Source organism: Leptonychotes weddellii, chromosome 10 (assembly GCF_054177405.1).
Source record: "Leptonychotes weddellii isolate Sample4059 chromosome 10, ASM5417740v2, whole genome shotgun sequence".
NCBI lineage: Eukaryota > Metazoa > Chordata > Mammalia > Carnivora > Phocidae > Leptonychotes > Leptonychotes weddellii.
In genome coordinates, this window is record NC_138378.1 from 101016804 (window position 1) to 101042817 (window position 26014).

At 47.9% G+C, this 26014-nt stretch overlaps 1 protein-coding gene across 1 annotated transcript in view; it reads left to right on the forward strand.

The window, feature by feature from the left end:
* CAPN13 (calpain 13) overlaps positions 1-23575 on the forward strand; it is a 45744-nt gene extending 22169 nt beyond the window's left edge. The window contains 11 exon segments of the mRNA XM_081797300.1: positions 695-897; positions 1935-1966; positions 2312-2373; positions 5653-5710; positions 5822-5880; positions 7466-7534; positions 9380-9455; positions 11485-11613; positions 12628-12683; positions 13247-13304; positions 22163-23575. Of these exon segments, the coding sequence (XP_081653426.1) occupies positions 695-897; positions 1935-1966; positions 2312-2373; positions 5653-5710; positions 5822-5880; positions 7466-7534; positions 9380-9455; positions 11485-11613; positions 12628-12683; positions 13247-13273 (771 nt within the window). The 3' untranslated portion in view covers positions 13274-13304; positions 22163-23575.
* Positions 23576-26014: the final 2439 nt, after the last annotated feature.

The window sequence follows — 26014 nt, forward strand, 5'->3', positions numbered from 1 at the left end:
CCCTTTCTCCCTGTTTCTTCCCAGGGCAGAGCTCACAAATAATCATTTCACGCTGCGTACCACTCTAAATGGAATCCCCATGCTCGACTGTATTGGGGAAAATTTATTTAGTAAGGGGTTTTTATTATGTAATATGCATGTGACATCTGGTAATGGGAACTGCATTATATTTATTGTTTTATCTTTAAGAAAATATTGAAATAAAAGGAAAATGATCAGAGCCTATTATTCGCCAATGAGAAGGAATTCCAGGGCTCTGCTGGGAGACAAAATGGAGGGAAGGGAGGAGTCCAACTCTGCTGAGCTACACAGTCCAAAGAGTACTGTAAAAGGTTCAGGAGAGAAGGGGTGGCAGGGGCTCCAAAAGTAATTCAGTGTCGGAACAATTTCACTGGTTTCCATGGAAGTCTTTATTAGCAGAGACAGTAACACCCAAACCCAGGATACTATGGGACCTAATGAGATAAAACCATGTACCATATCTTTTTTGCATTCGTTGTGGTGTCAGCATCTATATTAAATAACAGTCTGAATTCTGTGGCATTTTGAAAATCCAGGTAAGCACTGTCTCCCTTTTCAGGGACTGTAATGCTGTTTTGGTGAATGGAGAGGGGTCTGGAAGATGGTGGGTCTCTTCTGGGGCTGGGCCCATGCACACAGGGGGTGTTCTGATTATCTTCATGTTTCCCTCCAGTTCCAGCCCTTCTGGAAGAGGTTGCCACCCACCTTCTTTTCTCAATTCAGAAATGCTATCGAGGGCATAGTTTTTAAAACCAAGAGCAACCTCACAAAGTACTTCAGTCTGAGCACTGGGACCTACGTGGTGGTCACCTCTGCCCACAGTGAAGCAGTTGGGTTTTTACTCCGAACCTTCCTGAAAATGCCAGATGGTGACAGGTACAGAAATGCTGGGCTTCTGAATGTTTGATTCCACTTAATTTTATAAAAACACATTGTGTCATCCTGTGCTGCAGGTGCTGTGTCAGTAGGGGACATGGCATGGGCCTCGCTTGCAAGAAGCTCACCACAAAGGGTGGCGAGAAAGTCCGAACCAACAAGTAGACCATGAACAGGATGGAGCCATTGCTCAAGAGAAGTGCAAAGTCATATGGGAGGACAGAGGAGAGGGATCCACCTCGGGCAAAAGGGATTGAGGAAGGCCTCTTGGAGAAAATGGCATTTGAGCTAGTCCTTGATGGAAAACATAGTCTAATGCTTAAAGGAAAAGGTAGTGCAGGTAGAAGAAAAAAAGCATGAGGGAAGTGGGTGAGCACAATGTCAGCCATATGCCCGGGAAGTACAGATAAGTGATGTCAGCCATATGCCCAGGAAGATCATACATGGCATGCAGGGCAGTTGTCTGAAATGTGACCAGGGGGTGGGGTGGGGTACATCAGGGCGACCGTGAAATATGGGCCTGAAAGACAGAGGCCAGTCATGGAGAGTCTTGAGTGCTAAGTCCATGGTCAAGACTGGGATCAACAAGTACACATCCTGCTGGGCACCTGATCCCCTGTTGGGCCTGAGGCAGACATTGCTATAATCATGGCCATCTTAACAGGTGAGCATGGATGGTGCCTCAGTCCGACATACCAGATAGCCACTGTACCACCAGGGTTGGAACATAAGACAAAGCTTATCTGCTGTCTTGGCAATGGGGGTCACCGTACATGTGTATCTGGTTGTGAAAGGAACCATTTGCTAAATAGTTTGAAGACCAGATGGTGGCCAGTCAAAGGACTGGACAAGTGGTTATGATGCTTACCTGTCTGCTGACTGTCATGGTTGCCCACGTCACATCCCACTGTGCTGAGGGCCCTTCACTCAGATCCTTGGTGTAAATGTCCAGTGCCACCAAGGGTGTCCTCCATATACAAGCTGCCTTTAAATAGTGAGCCATTCATCCTTGTCACACTGTTTCCCTGTTTTTCTAGGAATCTGGGCAGCAATTTCAACCTCACAGCACCAAAGGTAGGTATGTGAAGGCTTCATTGGCCACATCCTATCCCCAAGAACTTCTGTCTCCTTCTTACCTCAGCACTGCCCAATGAAAACAGAGACACCGTAATGGGCTGATGATGGCTCAAAGGGGCGGGGCAGGGGGGAAAAGACCAAGCCTCCAAGGTCAGGCTGGACCCAGTCATCTTCCTTCCACAAACTTTGGTGTTCTCATTCCCCTACAAGTTTTATCCAATTGCTGGATGAAGCCTCTGACTCAGATCCAGGTGTGGGGAGTGGTTCTTGTGCCTTTGCTGTACCAGACAGATAGCTTCTTTCCTCAGAAATTTGATATTGACTCTTTTCCCTTTGATCCGGGCAAGTCTTCCGGAAAATGGCTCCCAAGAAAGCATCTTCCACAGATATGATCAACAGGTACAGTACTTAGCACGGGGATGAGTGATGGAGCCACCAGGCTCTTATCAGGATACAGAGAAGAAAAGTGACTTGGTGGGTCATTTTGTCAACCTCTCTCCCTGGATGTCTCCAGAACCGATCTGGTTACCAAGCCCTGGATAGAAGTGGCATCCTAGCTGGGTGACATCTGGGCTGGAATGCAGAGCTTGGTGAGGGTGGGGCTAATGATGGGGGTGGGGGAGTATTTTAAATCTTTAAACAGGGGCACCTGGGTGGCTCAGTTGGTTAAGCGGCTGCCTTCGGCTCAGGTCATGATCCCAGGGTCCTGGGATCCAGCCCCGCATCGGGCTCCCTGCTCCGCGGGGAGCCTGCTTCCCCCTCTCCCACTCCCCCTGCTTGTGTTCTTTCTCTAGCTGTCTCTCTCTCTCTCTCTGTCAGTTAAATAAATAAAATCTTTATTAAAAAAAAATAAATAAATCTTTAAACAAATAACTGGCAATACCCCCTGAAATCTTTCCTTCTGCTCTGCCACTTCGCTTGGCATCATTCCTCCCGGGAGCCAGCCAGCTTCAGAAAACACCAGCCGTGTTTTTCCTGCCAAGCCACCTATGTGCACAAAGGATTTTCTTAATGGTTTAATAAACCGTTATAAAGAACTCCTTGACTTGCCAGGATAAAAACAGCTGCCAAGGGCTCTGCACAATGGGCCTTTTGCCATTAATAGTCATGTTGGTTTGGGAAGTGCAAAGTCATAGATAGATAGATATGACCATGTGTACCATGCCAGTCTTGGGCCAGGCAGAGGCCAGGGACAGGAAGGATGCGAGGCATTCAGAGGGCTAATGGGGTAACTAGGAGGCAGCTTAAAAGGGAATTATTCAGGCAGCCTGGGCCCAGAGGGAAAAGCAAGGAGAAACGAAGAATGTGCCTGTCGTGAGGGGAATATGTTTTAAGGAGCCGCTCAATATGGACCTCCTTGAAATCAATATGGGCCCAGGATTCAGGTCCACATCTGGGCTGATTCAGAAGGCACTTCACTTGATGCAAGACAAGGTCTGCCCAGGTGATTATCCCCAGTCTGTGAGCTCCCAAAGGCAGGGATGGCATTATATGCATTCCTTGTCCCCAATATCTATCACTGTCCTTGGCCCTGAGAAGGTGCTCAGTCAATCTGCATTGCATTAAAACAGATTAGCTTCCCCAGAGCAGATGTCCAAACTAAGTTTACTGCCCCGAGGCAATCAGCAGGACCTAATTAGGATACCTGAGACCAGGCTTCCTTCAGGGGCAGATGGCAAAATCCGCAACGTGGCTCATGCACCTGCACATCTGAATTAAAAAATATAATTTGTCACATGACAAATGGTACAGATTCCCTCTAATCAGGGTTTTTCCAAACAACCACCAAAGGTCTCCTCGTCGAGGGTAACTGGTAGCCTAGATGGGGCCTTTGTAGGAATTAAAAGACGCATGCAGCTCTGTGCCAAGGTGCACAGCTCAGAAGTGGAATAGACTGGACTGCACCCCCTTTTCAGCCCCTGGCTGAGCACCCTGGAACAGGGCCAACCTGGCGTCATTCTGCACAACCCGTGAACTGTCCTCGAAGGCTGTATCCGCAAAGGAAAGTTGAAAGCAAAATGTCTGTGCACGCGCTCACTGAGTCCTCTCTCCTGATCTCTTGTATCTGTTTAGCCTTAAGTGAACTCAATGACACACTACCGCTACCATGAGTTACCTACATCAGCCGTGACAGTGGTGACGCCACTGTAACCCAGGGGCTGCCTGGGAGAAAGGAAGGACATGCTCAGCCCCTGAGTCAGGTCATGGCCATCTAGCCATTTATTCAATTGGCAAACATGTACCAAATATTCCCAGCACCGCACCAAGCTTTGGCGATGCAGAACATCAGTCCTCAGGGAATCTTATGTGGAGGTGCTGGAGACAGACGTGCAATTCTTTGGGTATTTGTTTAAGGCAATCTTCATCTCCATTCCTATCCTCATTTCCTCAAACGTTTTGGTCCAGGTCAGGGACTGTCCTAGGGTAGAGAGACATGCAGAAGGAAGGAGACATGGTCCGTGTCCCAAAGCTACTTATATTCTAGTTGGTGACTCCACATAAGTTAGAGTTCCTTGCCAACGGCTCTGCAAGTTAGGTGCCATGATTCTTTGGAGGAAAAAACTCTGTTGATCGTGGGCGCACAGTGCGACTGTTCTGATGTAACCCAGCCGATGAGATGTTGGAGGCATGGCCTGAGGGCCAATTTCAAACACTGGCAGCATGTTTTTCTCAGGGGCAATGAAAGGGGTTCTTCCCTGAGGACAGGCTGTGGGGCTGCTCTTGCTGTCAGTTAGGTGGTGAGGCCAACCAACCCCGAGGACAGCATGTCTGTGGGTCTGTGGGGTGTCCATTCTCAGAAGAACCCAAAGAGACACCTTCTTCCCCCCGACCCCGTCCCACTCTGCAAAGCCATCTGCTGAGGGACCTCACTCTGGCTCCTTCCCCCACGTGAAGCTCTCCCAGGATGCTGATGTCACATCAGCCCCTCAGCTTTTACCGGCCTGCATGTGAGAAATGGCCGTGCGCAGCACCGCTCTTCTTCTCTGTGGCATCATCGTGGAAGACGCCCCCCACAAAGCTGCTCAATGTCCCTGGGAGAAGACTGAATGCAGTTAACAACTTCAGAAGTTCAGGCTGGAAAAAGTTTCTCTCCCCTCAGCCTCCATTTCTTCCTGTTTTTAATCCAAGGAAAACCTTGACTTCCTTTATGGTTCAGTGGCTAGGAAGACTAATGCTAAGTAATGTGCTCCATTAGATCAGCTTCTCTTAGCCTAGATTCCTGACACTTTCATCTCCTCTGCGCGCACACACATGCTCATGCTCACACTCACTCTCTCAACAGTCCTATTTTCTCTCCATCCCTTTCTGGAAGCAGATGGGAAAACACACCTACAGGGCTGTGTCGATTCATTCAACACTTCTCCCGAGGGGTTCCCAAGTGCCATGTATGGTGGAGAGGAAGAAACTACTGCTTTCTGTCCAATAGCAAAGGAAGAGAGAAGTGCAAGGCAACCCACGCGTGCTATCAAATGTCAGGAGTGATGAGCACTACAGACGTTCGGGGGGGAGCATCACCGTGACCTGGAGCAATTGGGAAAGGCTTCATGACAGGCTAGATGGGCGCTGGGTGGGAACCGAAGGCTTGGAAGTCTGAGCACTTCTACAGAGGAAGGCAGGCGTGCCCCTCAGCTCCTGAGCACTGACGGGATTTCTGCGTTCCTCTCTTGTTTGGATCAGGGACTGAACATGGATGCCACCCAGCTTCAGAGCCTTCTCAACCAGGAGCTCCTGAAAGGTAAGGTCAGACCCCACAGGCCTACTGGCCCCACCCTCATCCCCACTGCTGAGCCAGTCTAGTGTCACCCCCACCCCCAACATTTCCATCCTTCCCGTTCTCCACCCCCAGGAGCTCCAGGGGACACGTTCTCTTTGGATGAGTGCCGGAGCATCGTGGCTCTGATGGATGTATCCTTTGCAGCCTTCTCTCCCCTTCTCTGGCAGCTCTATGAGCCCGTCTGCTCTTTGGGCTTCCCTGGGGGTCTCATTAGGACATTAGGAATGCTTTTCACTCACAGTGTTTTCTCTTCTTTGGTTCTAAGGGCTCACGCAAGAGCCTGGGTTCCTGTGGATTCTATGCTAACTCACTACCTCTCCCGAACAATCATAGCAACAGTGCCAATGGTTATCATTTATCAAGCATCTTGGCATGCCAAGAATTGTACTGGGATATATACTTTCCTTGTAGTCCTTGCAATAACCCCTATGATGTAAGAAGTATGATCCATCACACGGTGAGAGAGGGGTTCGGAGAGGCTAGGCAGCTTATTAAGTAATCCCACAGCCAGTCCGAAGTTGTGCCTGGATTTGAAGAGTTTGCAGCCTCCAAATCTGTGTCCTAACATCGTTCTACACTGCCTCCTGGCCGCACCAATGGGGGCTGTTTCCCTCTCACCCTCCCCTTACCCTGGATGAGTCTTCCCTAAATCCCTTGTTCAACAAGCCCCAATTCAGTAAAGAGAACAACCACTGGAACTTGGAGAAAACGCCTGGGTCTACAGAGAGCCGTACCCCGTTAATGCTATACCACGCCATGGCAGTGGAGGTCGGGGCGGGAGGAGCGAGCTGTCCGTGGGCACCAGTGGCCAGGCTGGGAATCAAGCCCAGGGCTCCTGACTCCTGTCCTGACCGCCACCTCCAAGGAGCTATTTCTCCCCTGCCCGCCCCCCGGAGAGACTGGCTCCCAGCTGCGCCCTGGGACCCTCCCCTCAGTGTATGCAGCCTCCCTGGAGTGAGACTGATTGGGCTCCTCCACTGTTAACAAGGCCCGATTGGGAATGGGAGGCCGGCCATTGTCGAACAAGAGTGCTTCTTGATGAAATCGCAAATCGAGCCCTGTCTCTGCTGGCCCTGGTTTGGAATCACCTGGAGACACTGCCCAACCCCCACAGGAGAAGCAGAAGGGCCCCATGGCTCCCCACAACCCCAGGGCGGGTCACCCCGGGGGAGGTGGTGTCTGCCGGAGCTCTGCAAAGCAGACAGGTCTGTTCTACCCTTCTTCCCACCCACCCACCGCTCCCCTGCAGCAACTCAGAGATAGATTCTTTTCCTCGAATTAGCTCTTGTTAAACCCATTGTACTGCTTCGGGGTGACCAGGGCTGGCTGTACCTCCTTCCCTCCACCTAGCTGCACCCACATGCTGCTTCAGGGGTTGCAGCGACCCTTCATGATCCTCCCCACTCTCCCCTGCCAGGGGCCCCACTCCACCCGGTGCAGGCTGTGTTCCGGGCTCTCTCTTCCCCTGGATGCACGTGATGCTGGCCCCCTTTTCTCAGGGCTTCTTTCCCCTTCCAGTTGCCTATTTGCCTCTGTAAAATGAAGCTAAGCCAGGCCCCTGCAGACACAGGGCTGAGTCTGCAGTTGGGGTGGGACCACGTCCAGGTGACACTGGACTGACGGTGCTACTAGTCGATGGATGGAACTGCTCCTGGCTCTGTGGGCAGGGCCTCTGCCCCCCGCGTGCTGCACGGTCCACTCTTAACGCCCCTCCAGCTGAAAGTGAACGGGTGGCTTGATCAAGAGCAGTTTGCAAGGCTGTGGGGCCGGCTTGTCCGCTGCCAGGTACCGGCATTTTCTCTTTGTGTCCCATTTAGCAAATTTCTACTGGGTGCAGCCCTACCTGCACAGTCTGAGGGGCGTGAAAGAAGAGGAACCCAGCCCTGCCCTCAAGAGGACTCACATTTTGTTCAGGGAGACCACACGCACCACTAGAAGACGCGAGGCAATGCCCAAGCAAGTGGCAGGGTGAAGGGTACTCCAGGAGGTTGAAGGAGAGAGGGGTCACCATGGACGGTAGCTAAGACTGCCAGCCAGCATCACCCCTCCCCAGTCCCCCCCTCCCCCTGCTCCCTGAGACATTACCCCTGTGCACTTGTTCGCCGTCCTATCTGCCAGGTACAACAAGATCACAGATGTGGCCTGTGGCCTCTCCATTGTTCTCAGGACAAGGTCTAAGCTCATCAGAGCTGTACACAAGACCCTGGAGCAGGGACCCTGGTTTGGGTCCAGGAGGAGCCCTTGGACTCCTCCCACTCACTCCTTCAGCCCCCAGCTCTGAGACTTGGATCCTGGCCAGGACCGAGCACCCTGATTGTCCAGCTTCAGGAATCCTCCCTGGGAGGCCTCGCCTGCCCCCAGGCCCAGTTACGTCCCCCTGAGCCCACAATAAAAGATAAGGTGTTCTCGTGGGGCTATCCCAGGATGTATCACCTAGTCCCTGACTTAGGGGACTCACAGGGCATTGTAATGGCTGATCTATCCCCCCCACCCCATTAGATTGCAGAGCAGGGGCACCCTCATGTTCATCTGCTTCCCCCAGCACCTTTCTTAGTGTCTCGTACACAGCAGGCACTCAAAAAGGCCCAACAAATGCCCAAAGTAGTAAATTACCGAATGAGTGAGGGACTCCCGGTCGAGGGCTTTCTATATACTCACCAAAAGCCAAATAAGGCCAGCAAACATTCTTGGGCTGCTATTTCACAGTGATCATTGCCCCCAGGAATTGGTGGGTCACACACCTGCTGGGAGTATTTTGCCTTGGAACAATTCCTGTGGGGCGGCTGAGCAGAGGCCCAACCGGGGAGCCCCAAGTCCAGTCGCGGGCGGCTGCATGCTTCCTCCCAGCAAGTCACCTGCCCGAGCTTCTGTTTCTCACCCGGGAAGTGCAGGGCTGATCAGGGTTCGGCTGAGAAGCAGGGAGAGGAGGAAAAGTCCGGGGTGCAGGAGAGCCGCCCTGTACAAGGCTGTGTTAGGGCCGCTACCTCCTGCAGGTGGGCCAGGACCCAGGACGCGGTCCCCACCTGCCTGTTACATGTACTCACTACCGTGCAAGGCACCCTCCTAAGCTCTTCCTAACCATTTGTTCATTGACCCCTAGCAGCAATCCTATGAGGCACGTACTGTAATTGGCACTGCACTGCGGGTGGGGAAACTGAGGCCTGGAAAGATGAAGTCACTTGCCCATGGTTACACATCTGGTAAATAGTCAAGCCAGCATTTAAACCCAGTGGTTTGGTTGCAAATTCTGTGCTTTTAACCACCACCCTATGCAAAGTCTTGAGAGAGCTCCACACCTCCCAGACACAGGAATCTGCCATGGGTCGGGAGCCCAGTCTAGGAGGTGGGGAAGGACAGAAAGGAGGTTGGGAGAGAGGAAGGTGCAGGCCTGGGAGAGGAACCCACAGCCCCACAGCGGGCGGCCAGGGTGGTCGGCTTTACCAGGTGGCTCCCCCTGCTGCCTCCCTGGGGCCTTAGCTGAGCTGCCCCTGAGCCCGATCCACTCAAGGTTTACTGGAACAGTTTCCTGGGGTGGAAAAGGGATTTCCAGGACTTCTCTCTCCCCAGGACTTCCTCTTTAAGATGGGTGAGGGCACTCACATGGACTTCTTGCTTCCTTCCCCAAATCAGAGTGTTTTCCAGAACACCCAGAATCGCTCTGGAGTTTTCCTGAGTTTGGATTTGTGGAAGGCTATAAAGGATACAGGTAAAGCAGGGGCCATTCGGAGTCATCATGACTGGGGCTGTGGTGATGGTGGGGTGTGTGTGTGTGAGAGAGAGAGAGAGAGAGAGAGGGGTGCACACCCCTCGCATGCTGTAGGCAAGGCTGGTGCAGCAAAGCTGGACGGTCAGGAGAAAGCAGAGCAGTAGGCTCTGTGTCCTCCCCGGTTAACACCAGCCTCTATGGGCCTCCAGGCTCAGGACTCAGACTCCATCCTCCCCAACCTGAGTTCTTGTGTGCCAGTCAATTTTCCCAGTCGCCTTTTGTCTCCAAACAGCTCTAACTGTGTGAAAACAACCCCATGTCATTGATACCCTCTCAGAACTCAAGCTTGCCTTAGACGCACTTCCATCTCAACCTCTGGGCTGTCAGGGTTCCACCCTCATGAGCAGGTGGATGCACTGTCTTCACAGAGGGTTTGGAGCTAAGTGAAATCAAATGTCATCTGTCTGCTTCAAGAAGGCAAGAGCTTTCAGTCCTAGGATGATGATAAGGATACAGTAGGACGCCTAAAAGCTTCAGGGTTCAGGGAGAACTTGTACTCATGTCATCTCATTTGATTGTCTCAACTACTCTGTGATCAGGAGTCATGATCTGCCCTATACCGGTGGGTGAAATGGATCACACAAAGGTTAAGTCAGAAAACTGCCACCTTCCTTGAGAAAATGTGAGATCAGAGTCCCCCCAGGTAAACACCGGAAGGAGATGCTCCACAGTTCTCCCTCCCGCGGGCCCCCAGCCTGGAGAGCAGGGAGAAGCATCTTCCTGCCTTAGCACCTGTCCTCCCCTTTGTTCTTCATACCAGAGGGCAGTGGTTCTCAAATTTGAGCATGCACCGGAACCCTCTGGAAGCTTGTTAAAGTACAGCTTGATGAGCCTCACCCCTCACCCAAAACTTCTGATTCGGGAGGGCTTGGGTGGGGCTCAAGAATTTGTATTTCTAAGAGGTTTCTATGTGAGGCCAATGCTCTTTGTCTGTGGACCGCACTTTGAAAACTCCTGAATAGCTACAGAAAAAACGAAATCTGATAGGAGACCACACTGATGACTCCAGAATAATGAAAGGGAGACAGATAGAGAATAGCTGGAATCCAACTAAAAAGTCTTCAAAGACCAAGCAGATAACTGAAAGGGGCCATGGAGCTGACCATAGGAAAAGAGGGTGATTTTTGAATGTGGCGAGCTGGAGAGTGCTTGGCCTATCTAAAGGCATTCGAATTCTTATTTTATTAATGCTGCTGGAGACACCAAATATCTCTGGTGCATGAGGCCCACAGGCCACCAGGCTCACCCCCTTGATGGATGGTTTGGCTTGCAAGGTTCTGCTTGCCCCCCAAAGCTTGCAGCCATGGCCATTTGCCAGTTTGCTGTTGTCTGCTGTGGGATTGGTGCCCCCCAGACCTCATAATTAGTCATGTAGGACAACCAGGCCCAAAGAGAGCAAGGTGCCTCTGTCTCACCCACCTGTGGCCACCTTCTGACCGTGGTCTCCTATCTGAGGACCAGTCTCTTTCCTAATCCACCAACGTAGGACTGAATCTCCCAGTTCCAGGGACCACACTTGCTCACGCTAGCAGCGTTCACACCTAAGACCCACATGCAGTAATGGGGTTGGGAAACAAGGTGGTTTCACCAGGTCACCAACGGGGAGAGGCCTGATGGATGCAGGGCTGGGAGCAAACTCCAGGTGTCCTGGAAGCTCCCTGTTCACATGGGAATTATCCGATAATTATGAAGGCTGAAGTACCCCCAGAGCAGTCAGTGTCTTGAGTATCTGGAGTTGGTATCTGGCCAAACTCCACAACAATGTCACTGGGGCCCAGCAGCCAAGAAGAAGGAGGCAACAAGAGAACCATTAAAAATATGAAGTGGAATGAATGGGCGCCTGGGCCAGACTAAATAGGAAACAGTGGTGGAAGGCCATCACTCCAGGCGCATTTCTCAGACTTTGCATGTCAGAGGACCGGACCTGCTCCCAGCTTCCTCCGGCTCACTAACCCACCCTGTGGCCCAGACTTCCTTGCAGGGACCTCCATCAGCAATGAGCTGCTGGATCTCATGACCCTCCGGTACAGTGAAAACAGTGGCAGGGTCAGCTTCCCTAGCCTGGTCTGCCTCCTGTTGCGACTTGAAGCCATGGAGAGTAAGTGTCACCTGGGTGACATCCTGGAGACCTTCACAATGACCAAGAAACATAGGAGAGGATCAGGAACGCACTCCTGCCCCAGGCCTAGGCAAGGCCTCAGTAGCGGGGTGAGCTGGAGTCTTGCATGAGGAGCCCTTGCTCCAAGAGGCAGAGCCAACCTTAGCCTGTGTAATGGTATAGTCAGCCTGGGTCCCCTGCATCCCTTCTGTACTCTTTCTGTCCAGGACATTCCCTTATCCCAGGTCTCTCATTTCCTCATCACCCTATTTAGTGTATTTTTTAGGATCAAGGTTAATTTAACTCACTGTGTCCCCTCTTCATGTTGTTTACCATTTAAACCTACACTATAGTCTTGCAATGAATGATTAGGGTCTCTGCTGAAGGAATTCACACACAAGTGAATAGGTGGGGGCAGAAGGGGGGCTTTCCCAAGGCTCCAGAAATTCAACTATATAGGTCAGACGTTTGGACACTTCTTAGCAGCCTACCCCCTTTTTTCCAATGAAATCCTATGTGAAACCCCAAGCCATACTATAGTTCAAGAGTTGTGTTGGGGGTAGAAGTGGGGTCTGGCCTCATCCTAATCCTCATCCCAACCCCAGCATGGGGCATCTCTGCAAACCCCACAGCTCTGAGCCAGGCAGTTAATAAAGACTGAGAGAACAGAGCCCTGGGAGCATAAAAGAGAAGGGTGAGGCATAAACCTCCAGAGAATTCTCAGTTGGACAAGGGGGGTTCCCCAAACTGTGCCCATAGAACACTTGATAAGACAGGCCATACAACCCCTCAGCTGTATGTGGAAGGGTGCAGAGTGCAAGGGCATGAGAAGAGGGAGAGGCGTGTGTGGGCCAGAGTGCTCACAGAGAGCTGTCCCACAGGTGTGGGGTTTGGCTGGGAAGAGACAGGAGGGAGGCTGGGCACACTGTGGAGAGTGAGAGAGTACTTTACATAGAATCACTGTATTTGCTTTTATCTCCCTTGACCTGTCCTGATTCCTCTCCTCCTCTTTAGAGACTTTCCGGAACCTCTCCAAGGATGGAAAACGACTCTACCTGACAGAAATGGAGGTGAGGTACTTTCCTCCCCCAAACACAGGACAAAGTCCCAGGCCACCTCTCCTCTCCTGATTCCAGGGGGAATTTTTCTCCCTGAGGATATTGGATAGTCTGTCAAAGGCCAGCCAAGCTGCTGTCCCCCCCTGCCTCCAATTAGGGCCTTTATATATTGCTGGCTGCCAAGGCTGCTTTAGGATCTTGGCAGACAGATTTTATTTTTTTCCAATAGCTTAGTAAAGCAGAGGATTATGTGGGAGTCATAAATCCAAGAGGGAATGAAGAACACCTGCTGAGCTCACTGTACATTAAACTTATTCCTACTGAGCTTTAGAAGGAGCCTCCTGGCCCAGCCAGCTGGTCGACCTCAGCTATCCCTCTCATTGCCTAGCTACTCAGGGAGTAGCAAAAGATATGCAGTGATGGGGGCTTTGAGACCCCCTGCTGGGTTGGAATTATCCGGAAAGGTTTGATGAGACTAGACTGAGATCTTTCAAGGAAGGCAGTACCATTTGCCCTGCTCTGTATTAAGCGAACAAATTTTAAGCTATGTCATAATGATGATGCTTATTTCTCAGTGGATGAACCTGGTCATGTACAACTGAAGCAGGGAGTAGAGCAGACTCCAGAGTCCAGGTAAGACATGGCAGTTCTAGAATCATTTCCTTCTAGGAGCACAACTCCTTGTCTCCTCCAGGAACTGCACACAAGACTCTTGCCCCGAGAGCAGCCTCCCTAGAGATTACAGAGCCCTTATCTGTGTGAGCCAGGGCTCAACTTCTCAGGACCTCTGAATTTCAAGGCCAATGCTGCAGGCTTCATTTAAACCATGGGTGGAATGACCAGTGGACATTTATGAAAGAGTGTGGCCTGAAAGTCATGAGTGAGGGATTTAGAATTCTTATTTATTAATTCATTTATTTTTTATTGAGCTATAATTGATATTTAACAATGTGTTAGTTTTAGGTGTGCAATATAATGATTTGATATATGTATATATTGTGGAGTGATTACCACACTAAGTTTAGGTAACATCCATCACTACACATAGTTACACATTTTTTTTCCTTGTGATGAGAAGTTTATAATTTACTCTCTTAGCAACTTTCAAATACATATACAATATAGTATTGTTAACTATAGCCATAGTGCTGTACATTACATCCCCAGGACTTAATTATCTTATAGCTGGAAGTTTGTACCTTTGGACTACCTTCACCCATTTTGCCCACCACCACCACCCCCCACTTCCAGCAACCATCAATCTATTCTCTGTATCTGTGAGTTTTGTTTTGTTTTTAGATTCCACATATAAGTAGGATCATACAGTATTTTTCTTTCTCTGATTTATTTCACTTAGCATAATGCCTTCGAGTTCCCTCCATGTTGTCACAAATGGCAAGATGTCCTTCTTTCCTATGGCTGAGTCATATTCCTTTGTATATATAATGATGTAATGTATGGTGATTAACATAGCAATAAAAAAAATTTAAAAAAATATTCCTTTGTATATAAAATACATTTTCATTATCCATCCATCTACTGATGGACACTTAGGTTCTTTCCTTGTCTTGGCTGTTGTAAGTAACACTGCAGTGAACATGGGCTACACATAACTTTTCAAGTTAGTGTTTTGGTTTCCTTCAGATAAATACCCAGAAGTAGTTGCTGGATTATATGATAGCTCTATTGTTAATTTTTTGTGGAAACTGCATGCTATTTTCCAGAGTGGCTGCACCAATTTACATTCCCACCAAGAGTGCACAAGTGTTCCCTTTTCTCTACATCCTTGCCAACACATTATCTCTCGTCTTTTCTATAACAGCCATTCTAACAGGTGTGAGATGATATCTCATTGTGGTTTCAATTTGTACTTCGCTTATGACTAATGATGTTCCACGCCTTGTCATGTACCTGTTAGCCATTTGTATGTATTCTTTGGAAAAAATGTCTATCAGTCCTACTTGATTATTTTTGCTTTTGTCGTTTTTGCTTTTGGTGTCAAATCCAAAAAGTCATTGCCAAGATCCATGTCAAGGAGCTTATTCCCGATGTTTTCTTGTAGGAGGTTCATGGTTTCAGGTCTTACATTCAGGTCTTGAATCCTTTGTCAGTTGATTTTTGTATGTGGTATAAAATAGCAGCCCAGCTTCATTCTAGAATTCCTAATTTGAAATTCCAAAGAGGAAAGGCAATCACTCATCACAGGAAAGGCTAATGTGTGGAGCAACAGAAATGATAAGACCCTTGGGAGATGCGGGCTGGGTCCAGCCTCAGATTTACCATTGCCTCACTGTGCAGCTGTTCACACATCTGTAGGCATCAGTATCTATACCTCTAGCATGAGTGTGCTGAAAAATTAATGCCCATGTCACATTTCTTCTACGTGTTTATGTTCAGGGAACAGACGCTAGAGACACATAGTCCACACCCTACACTACTGTAGCAGAAGCCCCAACAGTCTGCCAGAATCTTCCAGGACTGGGGTGCTCAATATTTGTGCTCCCCCTGATTGGACATTTCTAGGTGCTAGGTATTTTTTTTTGTCTAGAGGCAACAATCTACTTCCCTGGAACTTTCCACCCATGCTTCAAGTTCTACTCTGGACCACTGTAGAAAAAAGACTGCACAAGCCAGACCTTCACATCCCTGCAGATAGCTCTGCTGCCTCACCGAGGCCTCTCTTTTTACTTATTCCTGCTGATTCTCATCTGAGACCTATTGGTGACCATTTCTATATGCTAATGTCCCTTTGAAATACACAGTTCTGCTATGCAGCGGTCCTGTGATCAGCATATTTGGGGACCCGATAATTTTTGTAAACAGCATTTGTGTAATCTCCCAACTGTGTACCTCAAAATCAAGAGACAGACACTCTCTCCATAAAGAAATGATATTTTAGCATAAATATTTCCTGATGAACCCTTGGTGCTTCTTACTGAACACAGGTTAACAAACATTGCAGAGATCAAAGTTAATTAGATTCACCTGTATTTTCTTGAATCCCCCTTTCATTTCTTTTTAAAAATAGGGCATGTGAGTATTTCCATTCTGCCTGATTCCTATTCCAATCTGCATGATTTCTAATGTCAGGAATGATTCTAAGCTAATTCAACATGCAGGACCTAAAGTTTGAAGTTTTGAAATAACTGGACTCTTTCTCATTATCCTTTCTCCTACACAGGGTCCCAATTCCCTCTTAACTAATTTTTCTACACTTCCTTTTCTGAACATTATGTAAGAAGGAAGTATAATATAAGATGTATGGTTATGTGTGTTTCAGTCTCTTTCACTAATGCCTATCATCATCCCTAAGAGTGTTCCCTTGTCTTCCTCATTAATCACGGCCCTCTGACATCATACGCTTAAAGTAGATCTACTCACTCTTGGCTGATGGTTGCTGTGCAGAATTGGAGGCAGGAGGGTAAAGAAGTTCTGCCTCCAAATCTACAAACTCACTTGCATCTATAACCATCTCCCACCTTCCTCCTATTATGCTAGGGGGCATATGTCTCTGAGGATGTTCTGGATCTCATTACCTTCCCCCTTCACAAGGACCTGATAGAATGAATTCTCTCCTCTGGGTTCTGAACACCAAATCTTTCTCTCTCTCTCTCTTCTGGAGTCTTCCAATTCCCATTGAAACATGCTTATCTTTTTAAATTTCTTCCATCTCCTATTCCCTTCCAGCCACAACTCCATCTCTTCCCTTTACAGCCAAACTTCATACAAGAGCTAATTGTCTCCACATCCTCACCTCCCACATTCCCCTCAAACTTCTTCAATTTGGATTTTTCAGACATCGTCTCTCTCCCTGACTTTTGCATTGGCTCCCTAACTGATTTTCCTATATCCACCCACTTTGCTTGAGTCAATTCCTGCAGTCTAAGCACACTTTTTAAAATTCACATCCAATCACTGTACTCCCCAGGTTAAAACCCTTCAATGTCTTCCTATTACTATTTGGGAAATGTCTGAAGTCATGAACGTGACCTGTATTATCTGGCCACTGCCCACTTACCTAACCACACCTTGTATCTCTCCTCTTTCCTGCGCTCTATTCCTACCATGCCAAAATTACCTTTATTTCCTCCAGTGTTTCATTCTTTTCCCAACCTCGTGTCCTTTGCCCCTATTGTCTGCTCAGCCCTGGGGTTAGTTACATAAGTCCCGATCCTTTGTGTCTTAACCCCATTGGGTTCTCGTATTATTTACTCACTATCACACAACCCTGATCATAACATTCAAAACTCTTTGTTGTTGTTGCCTACTCCTTACATTTTTTTAGGGTCATATTGAAATGTAATTCACACATCATACAGGTTATCCATTTGAGATACAGTTCAGTGGTTTTCAGTGTAGTCACAGAGCTGTGCAACCATCACCACAATATAATTTTAGAACATTTTTCATCACCACACAAAGAAACCCATGCCCAATAGCAGTTACTTCCCATGTTTGCCCCACCCCTCTAGTCCTGGAAAACCACTAATCTGCTTTCTGAATCTATAGATTTGCCTATTCTGGACAGTTTACATAATTGGACTCGTGCAACACATGGTCTTTTGTAACCAGATTCTTTCATCCATGTGGTAGTATGTATCAAGACTTCATTTCTTTTTAGTGTCAAATAATATTTCATTTTGTAAATATACCATCTTTAATTCATTCATCTGTTGATGGACATTTATTTAGGTTGTTTCTACTTTCTGCCTATTGGGGATAATTCTGCTGTGAATGTTTGTATACAGGTTTTTTCATGGATGTGTGCTTTCATTTCGCTTGTGTGTATACCTCGGAGTAGAATTGCTGGGTCATTTGGTAACTCTATGTTAACATTTTCAGGGACTGTTTTCCAGAGCCACTGCACCATTTTACATTCCCACCAGCAGTGAATGAGAGTTCCGACTTGTCCACATCCTTGTCAACACTTACTGTTGTCTGTAATTTTTATTATAGCCATCCTAGAAAGTGTGAAGTGATACCTCATTGTGGTATTGGTTTGCAGTTCCCTGACTGCTTATGATGTTGAGCACCTTTTCAGTGCTTACTGACCATTTGTATATCTTCTTTGGAGAAATGTCTATTCTGGTCCTTTGTTCATTTTTAAATTGGTTTATTTAACTTTTTGTTATCCACTTGTAAGAGTTATATATATATATATATATGTATATATTATATATTCATTCTATTTACAAGTCCCTTATCACCTATGTGATTTGCAAACATTTTCTTCCATTCTATGGGTTGTCTGTTAAGTTTCTTGGTTATATCATTTATAGAACACAAATTTTTAATTTTGATGAAGCTTAATTTACCTACTTTTTTCTTGTGTCACTTACACTTTCAGTGTTGTATACAAGAAATCATTGCCTCATCTAAGATCATGAATATTTACTCCTGTGTTTTTCTCCTGAAGTTTTATAGTGTAGCTTTTATATTTAGGTCTTTGATCCTTTCTGAGGTAATTTTTGTAGGTGGTGTGATATAGGAGTCCAGCTTCATTCTTTTGCGAGTATATATCCAATTGTCCCAGCACGGCTTGTTGGAACGACTTTTCTTTGCCCCATTTTATTATCTTAGCACCCTTTTCAAAAGTCCATTTATCATAATGTAGGGATTTATTTCTGAATTTTCTGTTCTGTTTCCATGATCTATACGTCTATCCTTACGCCAGTACCACACTGTGTTGATTACTACAGTTTTGTAGTAAGTCTTGAAATCAGAAAGCCTGAGTCTTCCAGCTTGGTTTTCTTTTTCAAGAATGCTTTGGTAATTCTGGGTTCCTTGCATTTACATATGAGTTTTTGGATCAGCTTGACAAATTCTGTAGAAAAAAAAAAAGTAGCTGAGATTTTGATAGCAATTACATAAATCTGTAGATCAATTTGGGGAGTATTGCCAACCTCATAATCTAAAGCTTTTTGAGCGATGAACATGAGATTTCTCTCCATTGGTTTAGATCTTCTTTAATTTCTTTGAGCAATGTTTTATGGTTTGTGTCCTGCACTTCCTTTGTTAAATTTATTCCTAAGTATTATATTTTTGATGCTATTATAATTTCATTTTCAGATTTTTCATTGCTAACGTATAGAAATAAAAATGATTTTCATACATTGATCTTATATTCTGCCACCATGCTGAACTCATTTATTAGTTCTAATGGTTTTTAGGGGATTCCTTAGGATTTTATATCTACAAAGTCATGTTATCTATAGAACTACAAGTACTTTTATTTCTTCCATTCCAATCTGGATGCCTTTTTTATTTTTCTTATCTAATTTTCTTGGCTAGAACTTCTAGGACAATGGTGACTAAAGGTGAAGGAAGCAGACCCCCTTATCTGCTTGGTGTTCCCAATCTTGGGAGAAAACACTCAGTCTTTTACCAATAAGGATAATGTTAGCTGTGGGATTTTCAGAGATACTATTTGTCAAGCTGAAGAAGTTCCCCTCTGTTTGTAGTTTGCTGATTCAACACACTTTTAATTACCTGCTTGATGTAGGTATTCCCTGGTGGACTGTAAGCTTAGGTATGTCTTTTTGTTGCTATCTGCTTGGCACATAGCAAAAAGCCTGGCATAGAGGAACCACACAATAACAGTTTCCCAAATGACTGAGAGAAACTGCCCTTTCAGCTTCATGTCTTCCTTTGTTTGTTCTTGTCCCAATTTTTGTAAATGTTGTCTTCAACCCAGTTCTTCCTGCTATCCACTATTTGTCTAGTTTCTTGCCCATCAGGAGTACTGGAAAGCAGATAATTAACATTATCTTGTTATAATCTCTAGTACATCATGACCTATATTTTTTTATAAAAGGCTTATTGTCTGACCTGTTGATCCTCTCACCCTTTTGAAATCTGCTTTCCTGAGACCAGGGCACATTTGTTTTTCCTTTTTTTTTTTTTTATGGTTTTATTTATTTATTTGACAGAGTGAGAATGAGAAAGTTAGAGAGAGAGAAAGAAAGCAAGCATGAGCAGGGGCAGAGGGAGAGGGAGAAACAGACCCACCACTGAGCAAGGGAGCCTAATGCGGGGCTCAATCCCAAGACCCTGGGATCCTGACCTAGCTGAAGGCAGATGTTTAACCAACCGAGCCACTCAGGCGCCCCCAAGGCGCATTTCAACTCCGCCCAACAACCTTATTTTGCTACTACAAAGTCAAAGTTACTTTCTTCCACGATTTCCATCACTCCCAGGTTAGCAAAGAAACTCTCACTCCTGGCCAACATCCAACCCAAAAGAAAATTCCCTCCTTGTTCATCTGGCCCTCTGGGCAATGAAGCTGTCCCTGGAACAAGTGAAGGCCTTGTCAGATGAATTAAGTGAGCTTCTCCCCAGAGGCTGGGGTTGCTAAAGCCCCCTCCTCAGTCTTCTTGGACACACCAGGCAAGCTGGCATGTACCCCCATTAGGAGAACACTTCTGTTCCTCTCTCTCTCATCTTCAACCCATCCGTTCTGCTCTCACTTAGTAAACTAGGGTATAGAAATATGCAACCAGACAACTCCTCTTCCTCCCCTCCCATCATACCTATTTCTTTTGAATGAAGCATGTACCCCCATTGTCCTATTGCAGGCAATGTTTATGTTAAAATTGTTTTAAAATATTAAGTTCATACTCAAAAAATGTTTATTGGCATATGGTGCTTGGAGAATTAAGGCTATGTTGATCTTAATTGATTTCAAGTCTAGAGGTTTAATGTACTGTAAGTCACACTCTGCTGAGACTTTGTCTAGCTAATGTCATCTACATTCATGTAGATCTACTCTCAATATGGTATCAAAGTGCCTTACTCTAACAAAGTCATTATTTTTAACAATTTACCACCATTTGGAAGTAAACTGTCCTGAGGAATGGGCCACTTTCTCCTACTCAGCATGAAGGTGACATATGAGCAGCAGTGGTCCTAATCTTGCTGATCTACCAACAACAGTTTTCTCCTATCCTAATAAATCCATCTCTCCTATCCTGCAGACCAAAGACATTCTTTTTGAGAGTTGGGAGTCTGGATTTCCCTCTAGAGGGGTGAAACTCCCTACTTGCTTTGGCCAACATACACCTGGTGATTACTATAGAATCCAGGGTATCCAGCCTTCCAGATATGGCTTTTAAAGAGAACTGTATCCAACTAGAAAAAAATGACTTGGATACTCCAAGGGCATAAACCAAGAAGGAGGAAGAGTTGGCATCCAGGAAACAAGATCCAGCACTGGACCCTTCACTAGCTAGGGAAGCCCCGCAGAAAGAGAGAGGAAGAAGACCAACAGGGAGAAGGAAGAGTAATCTTTGGGAAAAATGGAACAAGTAGTTTATCTGATTGCTTAATCATGGGTAAAATTGTGCTCAGAAGGATTTTAAAATTTTGCTGGAGAGTTTTGGAAGAATTATTAGGATAATGACATACACTAAGCAGATTTTTCAAATGAGGCAATTATTAACTCCTGGAAGAACAAAGAGTTATAGAAAAAAAAAAAGAAGTGATCCTAGAGTATTTTTTCACTCAGCAGTGAACAGTACATACATAATTGTAATAAAAGAAAAATTGAATATTGATTTAACAAAAAAGATGTGATATAAATATATTGGAGAAAGGAGGAGAGAAGTACAGGAATGGAATGTGTTAGGAGCATGCCAGCCCAATCTTCCAGCATAAGAAGTCAGGCATTTAACATTGACAAGTCCAGACATAACTGTGCAGGCACATCACCTGGAAATATGGGGGTAGGCATCAGAAGAAAGAATCTGGAGAGAGGAATTTAGGGCATGAATGGGACAGGAGACTGCTGTTTTTTCTTCCTGCCTTGTTATACTATTTGAGTTTTTAAATTTCATATATTAGGCTGGACTTTTATGAAAAATAAGGAAACTAGTAAATAGACTAAGACAAGAGTTTAAGACTCAAGAGAAGAGGAGGGAGATAGAGAAGAAGAATTAAGTCTTTACCTCGTGGCCAGGAAAGTTAGCTGATTATAGTTGTAGAAAAAAATGTCCATGCAAGAATATCACTTGAATCCAAGAGATGTACACTTGAGAAAAGCCACCCTTCTACAGGAATCCACAGCCAGCCGACCAGCACTCCGCCGGAACAGGGGACAGAGCTGTTGTCATTCTAGCTGCTCCTGGTCTCAGCCCTTCCAACCTGCCCAGGGGGCCAGAAGAACATCTCCCAAACTTACCCTCTACTTTGCCACAGGCATTCAGGTGCTCAATGGGCTGCAGTTTGGACTAAGGGCAGAGTAAGTTTGTAGGCTGCCTCAGAAGAATTTTGGAGAATGAGGTGGAGATATTCCTGTCCGCTGGGGAATGATGGGTGTGATGGAACTGGTCTAGCCTCCCCAGCATAGGGTCCATGTGCTTCCTCTGTTGTCTGCTGGTCCCAAACTGTATCTGTGGGAAGGGGTCTAGGCCTCTGTGGTCTCTCAAAGGAAGGAAAGGAAAGCTTCTTTACTCTCCTCTGGCCTTCTGCATTTGAGCATCTGTATCTTTCTCTAGGACAAGCTCCCAGTGATCACTCAAGAATCTGGCTCTCCTTGCAACGGGAGGTGCCACCCCCATGATTGACATACATTAAAACCTGGCCTGCCTAAAATGTAGTCAAAGCTGCCTTCGAGGAACCTGGGCCAGGTCCTCAGCTGGCTCAGGCTCAAGTAAGCCCAACGTCACAGAGCAAGTCCTCTGACCACTTCGGGACACCAGCCTGGGACGCCTTGGAAGATGAAGCAGGAGATGTTCCACTGTGAGAAAGAAGGGGAGAAGCTTCATCTCGGTCCCCTCCCTCCAATCCAATTCATTTCTAGGAAAAGCCAGAATGAGCCAGGCTGCCCACCCACAGGGTGCTGGGGGGGTGACCTGGGAGCGGTCCTCTGGGTGTTGCAAAATAATCGTACTTCCCACTGTCTGTATCCTGATTGTTTCAGAGCCAAATGGCAAAATAAAACACAGTTCCCATAAAGGTCTTGGACTCTGTGATAAGTAGGATCATAATTCTGGATTTAAAAAAAAATATATTTGGGGAAGGAGAAATCCAGCCAGCAAGGCAGGTATCTCCCTCCCTCTTTATCCATAAAGGTATCTCCAGAAGAGCATGGTCCCCTACAGCATATAAGAGTTTCCAGAGAGTGACCAGGCCAGACGCCACTCAGGAGAATTTGTGGTTTGAGAATGCATTCCCGGAAGCATACCCCAGTGGGAGAATCCTTACAAATACATGTGTCAAGAGGACAGTAGGGTGGAGACCTCCTGAGCGGACCCCACCAGAAGGCAGATGGTATGGGGTGAGGGTACGCCATTGCAAACACCTGTGCTTGGGAACAAGGTCAGCCTTTGGAAGTGGGCACATCCTGGCAAGAAGAACAAAGGCAGCCAACTAACCTGTGTCCCACAGGGACTGCTGCGAAGGGTTTATGATCATTTCAGCAACTATAGCAGAGACAGACACACAGCAAAGCTTGGGCCAGGTCATTTTGCCTCCGGGCCCTCTGCTTAGTTAACCAGGATGGACGGCCACGGTGCTCAGCATGGACTTAGGAGGCAGACAGAGCGAATGCCTGAGGACCCGGAGTCCTGGGCTGTCAGCCTGCTCTCTCACGTAAGGTTTTCTGCATGCAAGACACTGGTACCAACAGATCAACACAGACTCTGCTAAAAAAGAAACGGGGTAGGGGGACTGGTGCCCAAAGGAATGAATGAGCCCCCTCTCGCAGGAATTCACCTGAACGTCCAGGTGGAAAACCCAACAGACCTGCCTACTTTGCTGCCCCAACTGAATCACTCCAGACTTCTTCCGGAAGGAATTTTGCAGCCCTAGGCTTGGCGGTGAGCAGCCCAGGGGCGGCCGTGGTCCCTTAGCATTGCTGGAGTGCCGTCCACGGGATGCAGAGTAGTCTCCTCCCTCACAGGGCTTTGCTCAAGAACCAGTCTTTAATTTTCTCTTTAAACTAACAGGATAGAAGGGGAGAGTTGACTCAATTGATTAATTGAAAAGCTGGCCCTCACGGCCACACCGGGGCTGGAGGGCTTCCATGGCCTCCTCTCTGCGTGGAGCTGGGGGGGACTTTGTCCCCATCTCCCCACGGGAGGGAAGGGCCTGGATCCTTAGCCCCGGCCCAGGGCAGACCAGGCTGCTTGTCCCCAGGCTGTGTCTTCTCAGGGTCCCCCACATCCTTCAGCCAAGGTCAAGAAAGTCCCCCCCACCCCCAAGCAGGGCTGAAGACAACCTGGCTCGGCTAGCTTCTCCCGTGGGTCCTGGGAGCAGGTTAGGTTGTGTCTGGAGATGCGGCAGTGGGCACGGAGCCCAGCTAGGGCCAGAAAGAGGGCCGGGGAGGGGAGGGAGCCCTCAAGGAATGAATGGGGTGGCCACCGACTCCCAGAGCCTCCACAGCGGCAGCCACTCGGTGAGGGAAGCAGGGTGGCCAGGCTCTCCTTGCCATTCCATAGATGAGACCCCCGAGGCCCAGAGAAGAGGTAGCCACCCCATTGCGGGGGCCAGATACTAGACTGAAAGCCTCGTCCCTCCACTCAGCGGCTGTGCCTGCGGCAACAGCTGGGCCAGGGCTGGCCCGGCCTGAGCGGGGAGGACAGCCTGGCTCCTCGGCGCTGGGGCTTTGCCCAGTGAGGGGGCACATTGGACTGTGGGTGCATGCGTGCGCGCACACACGCACACACCAGGGAGGCCCCCCAGAAAGCAGCTCCACATGCCCACCCAGTGGCTTGGGGTGGTGTCAGCCTTGCTTCTATCTAGAGCAGAAATGCCGACTTGCTTCTTGCCACCTCCAGGCCCCAGGGGGACAGAGGCAGGATTTAGGGCGGGAACTCACAGGGGACTTGTCATGCCCGTGCTCTGCCTCTTCCCCGCCCTGCTCCTTCCCTGTTGCTCCCTCAAGGGCCCTGAACTCCTTGGATAGAATCCTTGGAGAAGCTCAGATATCGGCAGCTCAGTTCAGTGGGGAGTCCTCGACCTTGAATGGTCAACTCGCCTATGTTTGGCATTAAGAATGGAGATGATATAACTTATCCAGAACTAAGCATTTTAAACTTTCCATTCCATAGACCAGCTGGTTGGGGGGGGGAGGGGTGGGACTAGGAAAAGGGGCGAGGCCTGGAATAGATGTTAAATGGGAAGAACAGAGTGTAACAGTGGCGTCAGGCAGGAAAAGGGGAACCAGTCTGTTCCTGTTTTAACAGGATTTAACACAGGGATGGAGGTGCTTACAAAGCTGCTGGAGTGGCCGGAGGAGCAAAGACCAGAGAAGGGGGACAGTGACTCCCAGGTTTACCACTAGCTCTCAGTGCACGGGGACCTGCTGTCACCCCCTGAGCCAGACATAGCAGGGAACGGCCGCCCACAGCCTTCGGTGGGGGACTTGCCGGACAGAAGCTCACATCTCCCGAAGCCTGCATGCCTGCCCGCCCTGCTGGAGGCAGAGGAATAAGCTTCTGCCCCTCTTCTGTCTTCCAAATGTCACATAAGTGCATCTCACTGGGGGGGTCTTGATGTGTCTCAGGACCTCTCACGCTTCCAGCCCCTTCCAGGCAGGAGAGGATACAGAAGGGGGTGTAAGGAGTGCCAGGCACCAACAGAAAAGAGAGATGGGAGGAGAGAAAGACAAGCCGATGGATATGGAGAGCTGGGAGAAGGAAGATTCCAGGAGTGGGGCAGACAGACGGGGCGTGGCAGGGAGTAATGGAGACGGCTGAGTAAGATGGGAGAGGCAGAGGACAAGACCGAAATCAGGAGATTAGAACAAAGGATGAGGACCAGGGCGCATGGGTGTGGACAGGGGTGTGGACGATGGAGCCCAGTCACTGGAAGCCGACTGCCAGCAGAAAGGACTTGCCCAACACTGATCAGGGTTAGGCCTGTAACTCTCAAACTTTATTGTGCATAAAAATCACCTGGAGTAACTTTGTTTAAAAAAGATTTATTTGAGAGAAAGAGAGTGCAAGCAGGGGGAGGGGCAGAAGGAGAGGGAATCTCAAGCAGGTTCCGTGCTGAGCACAGAGCCGGATGCAGGGCTTGATCCCACGACCCCGAGATCACAACTGAAGGTCACTTAACTGACTGTGCCGCCCAGGAGCCACACCTGGAATAAATTTTTTAAAAAGCTTCAGAGATTCTGATCCAGAAAGCCTGGGGCCAGGCCTGGGAATCTGCTCTTATTGAAAGCTCCCAGAGCGACGATGCCTGTGGTCCTTGGACGACCTTTCAGATGTCACTGCTTTTGTGACAAGTGCTCTTGGCCGCATCATCCGCGGTATAGCTGTGAGATGCCTCATGAATCCCAGCTTCAGAGCTCCCCCCGCACCACCCCAGCCACACTCTGCGCCCCGGGTATCTCCCGGAGT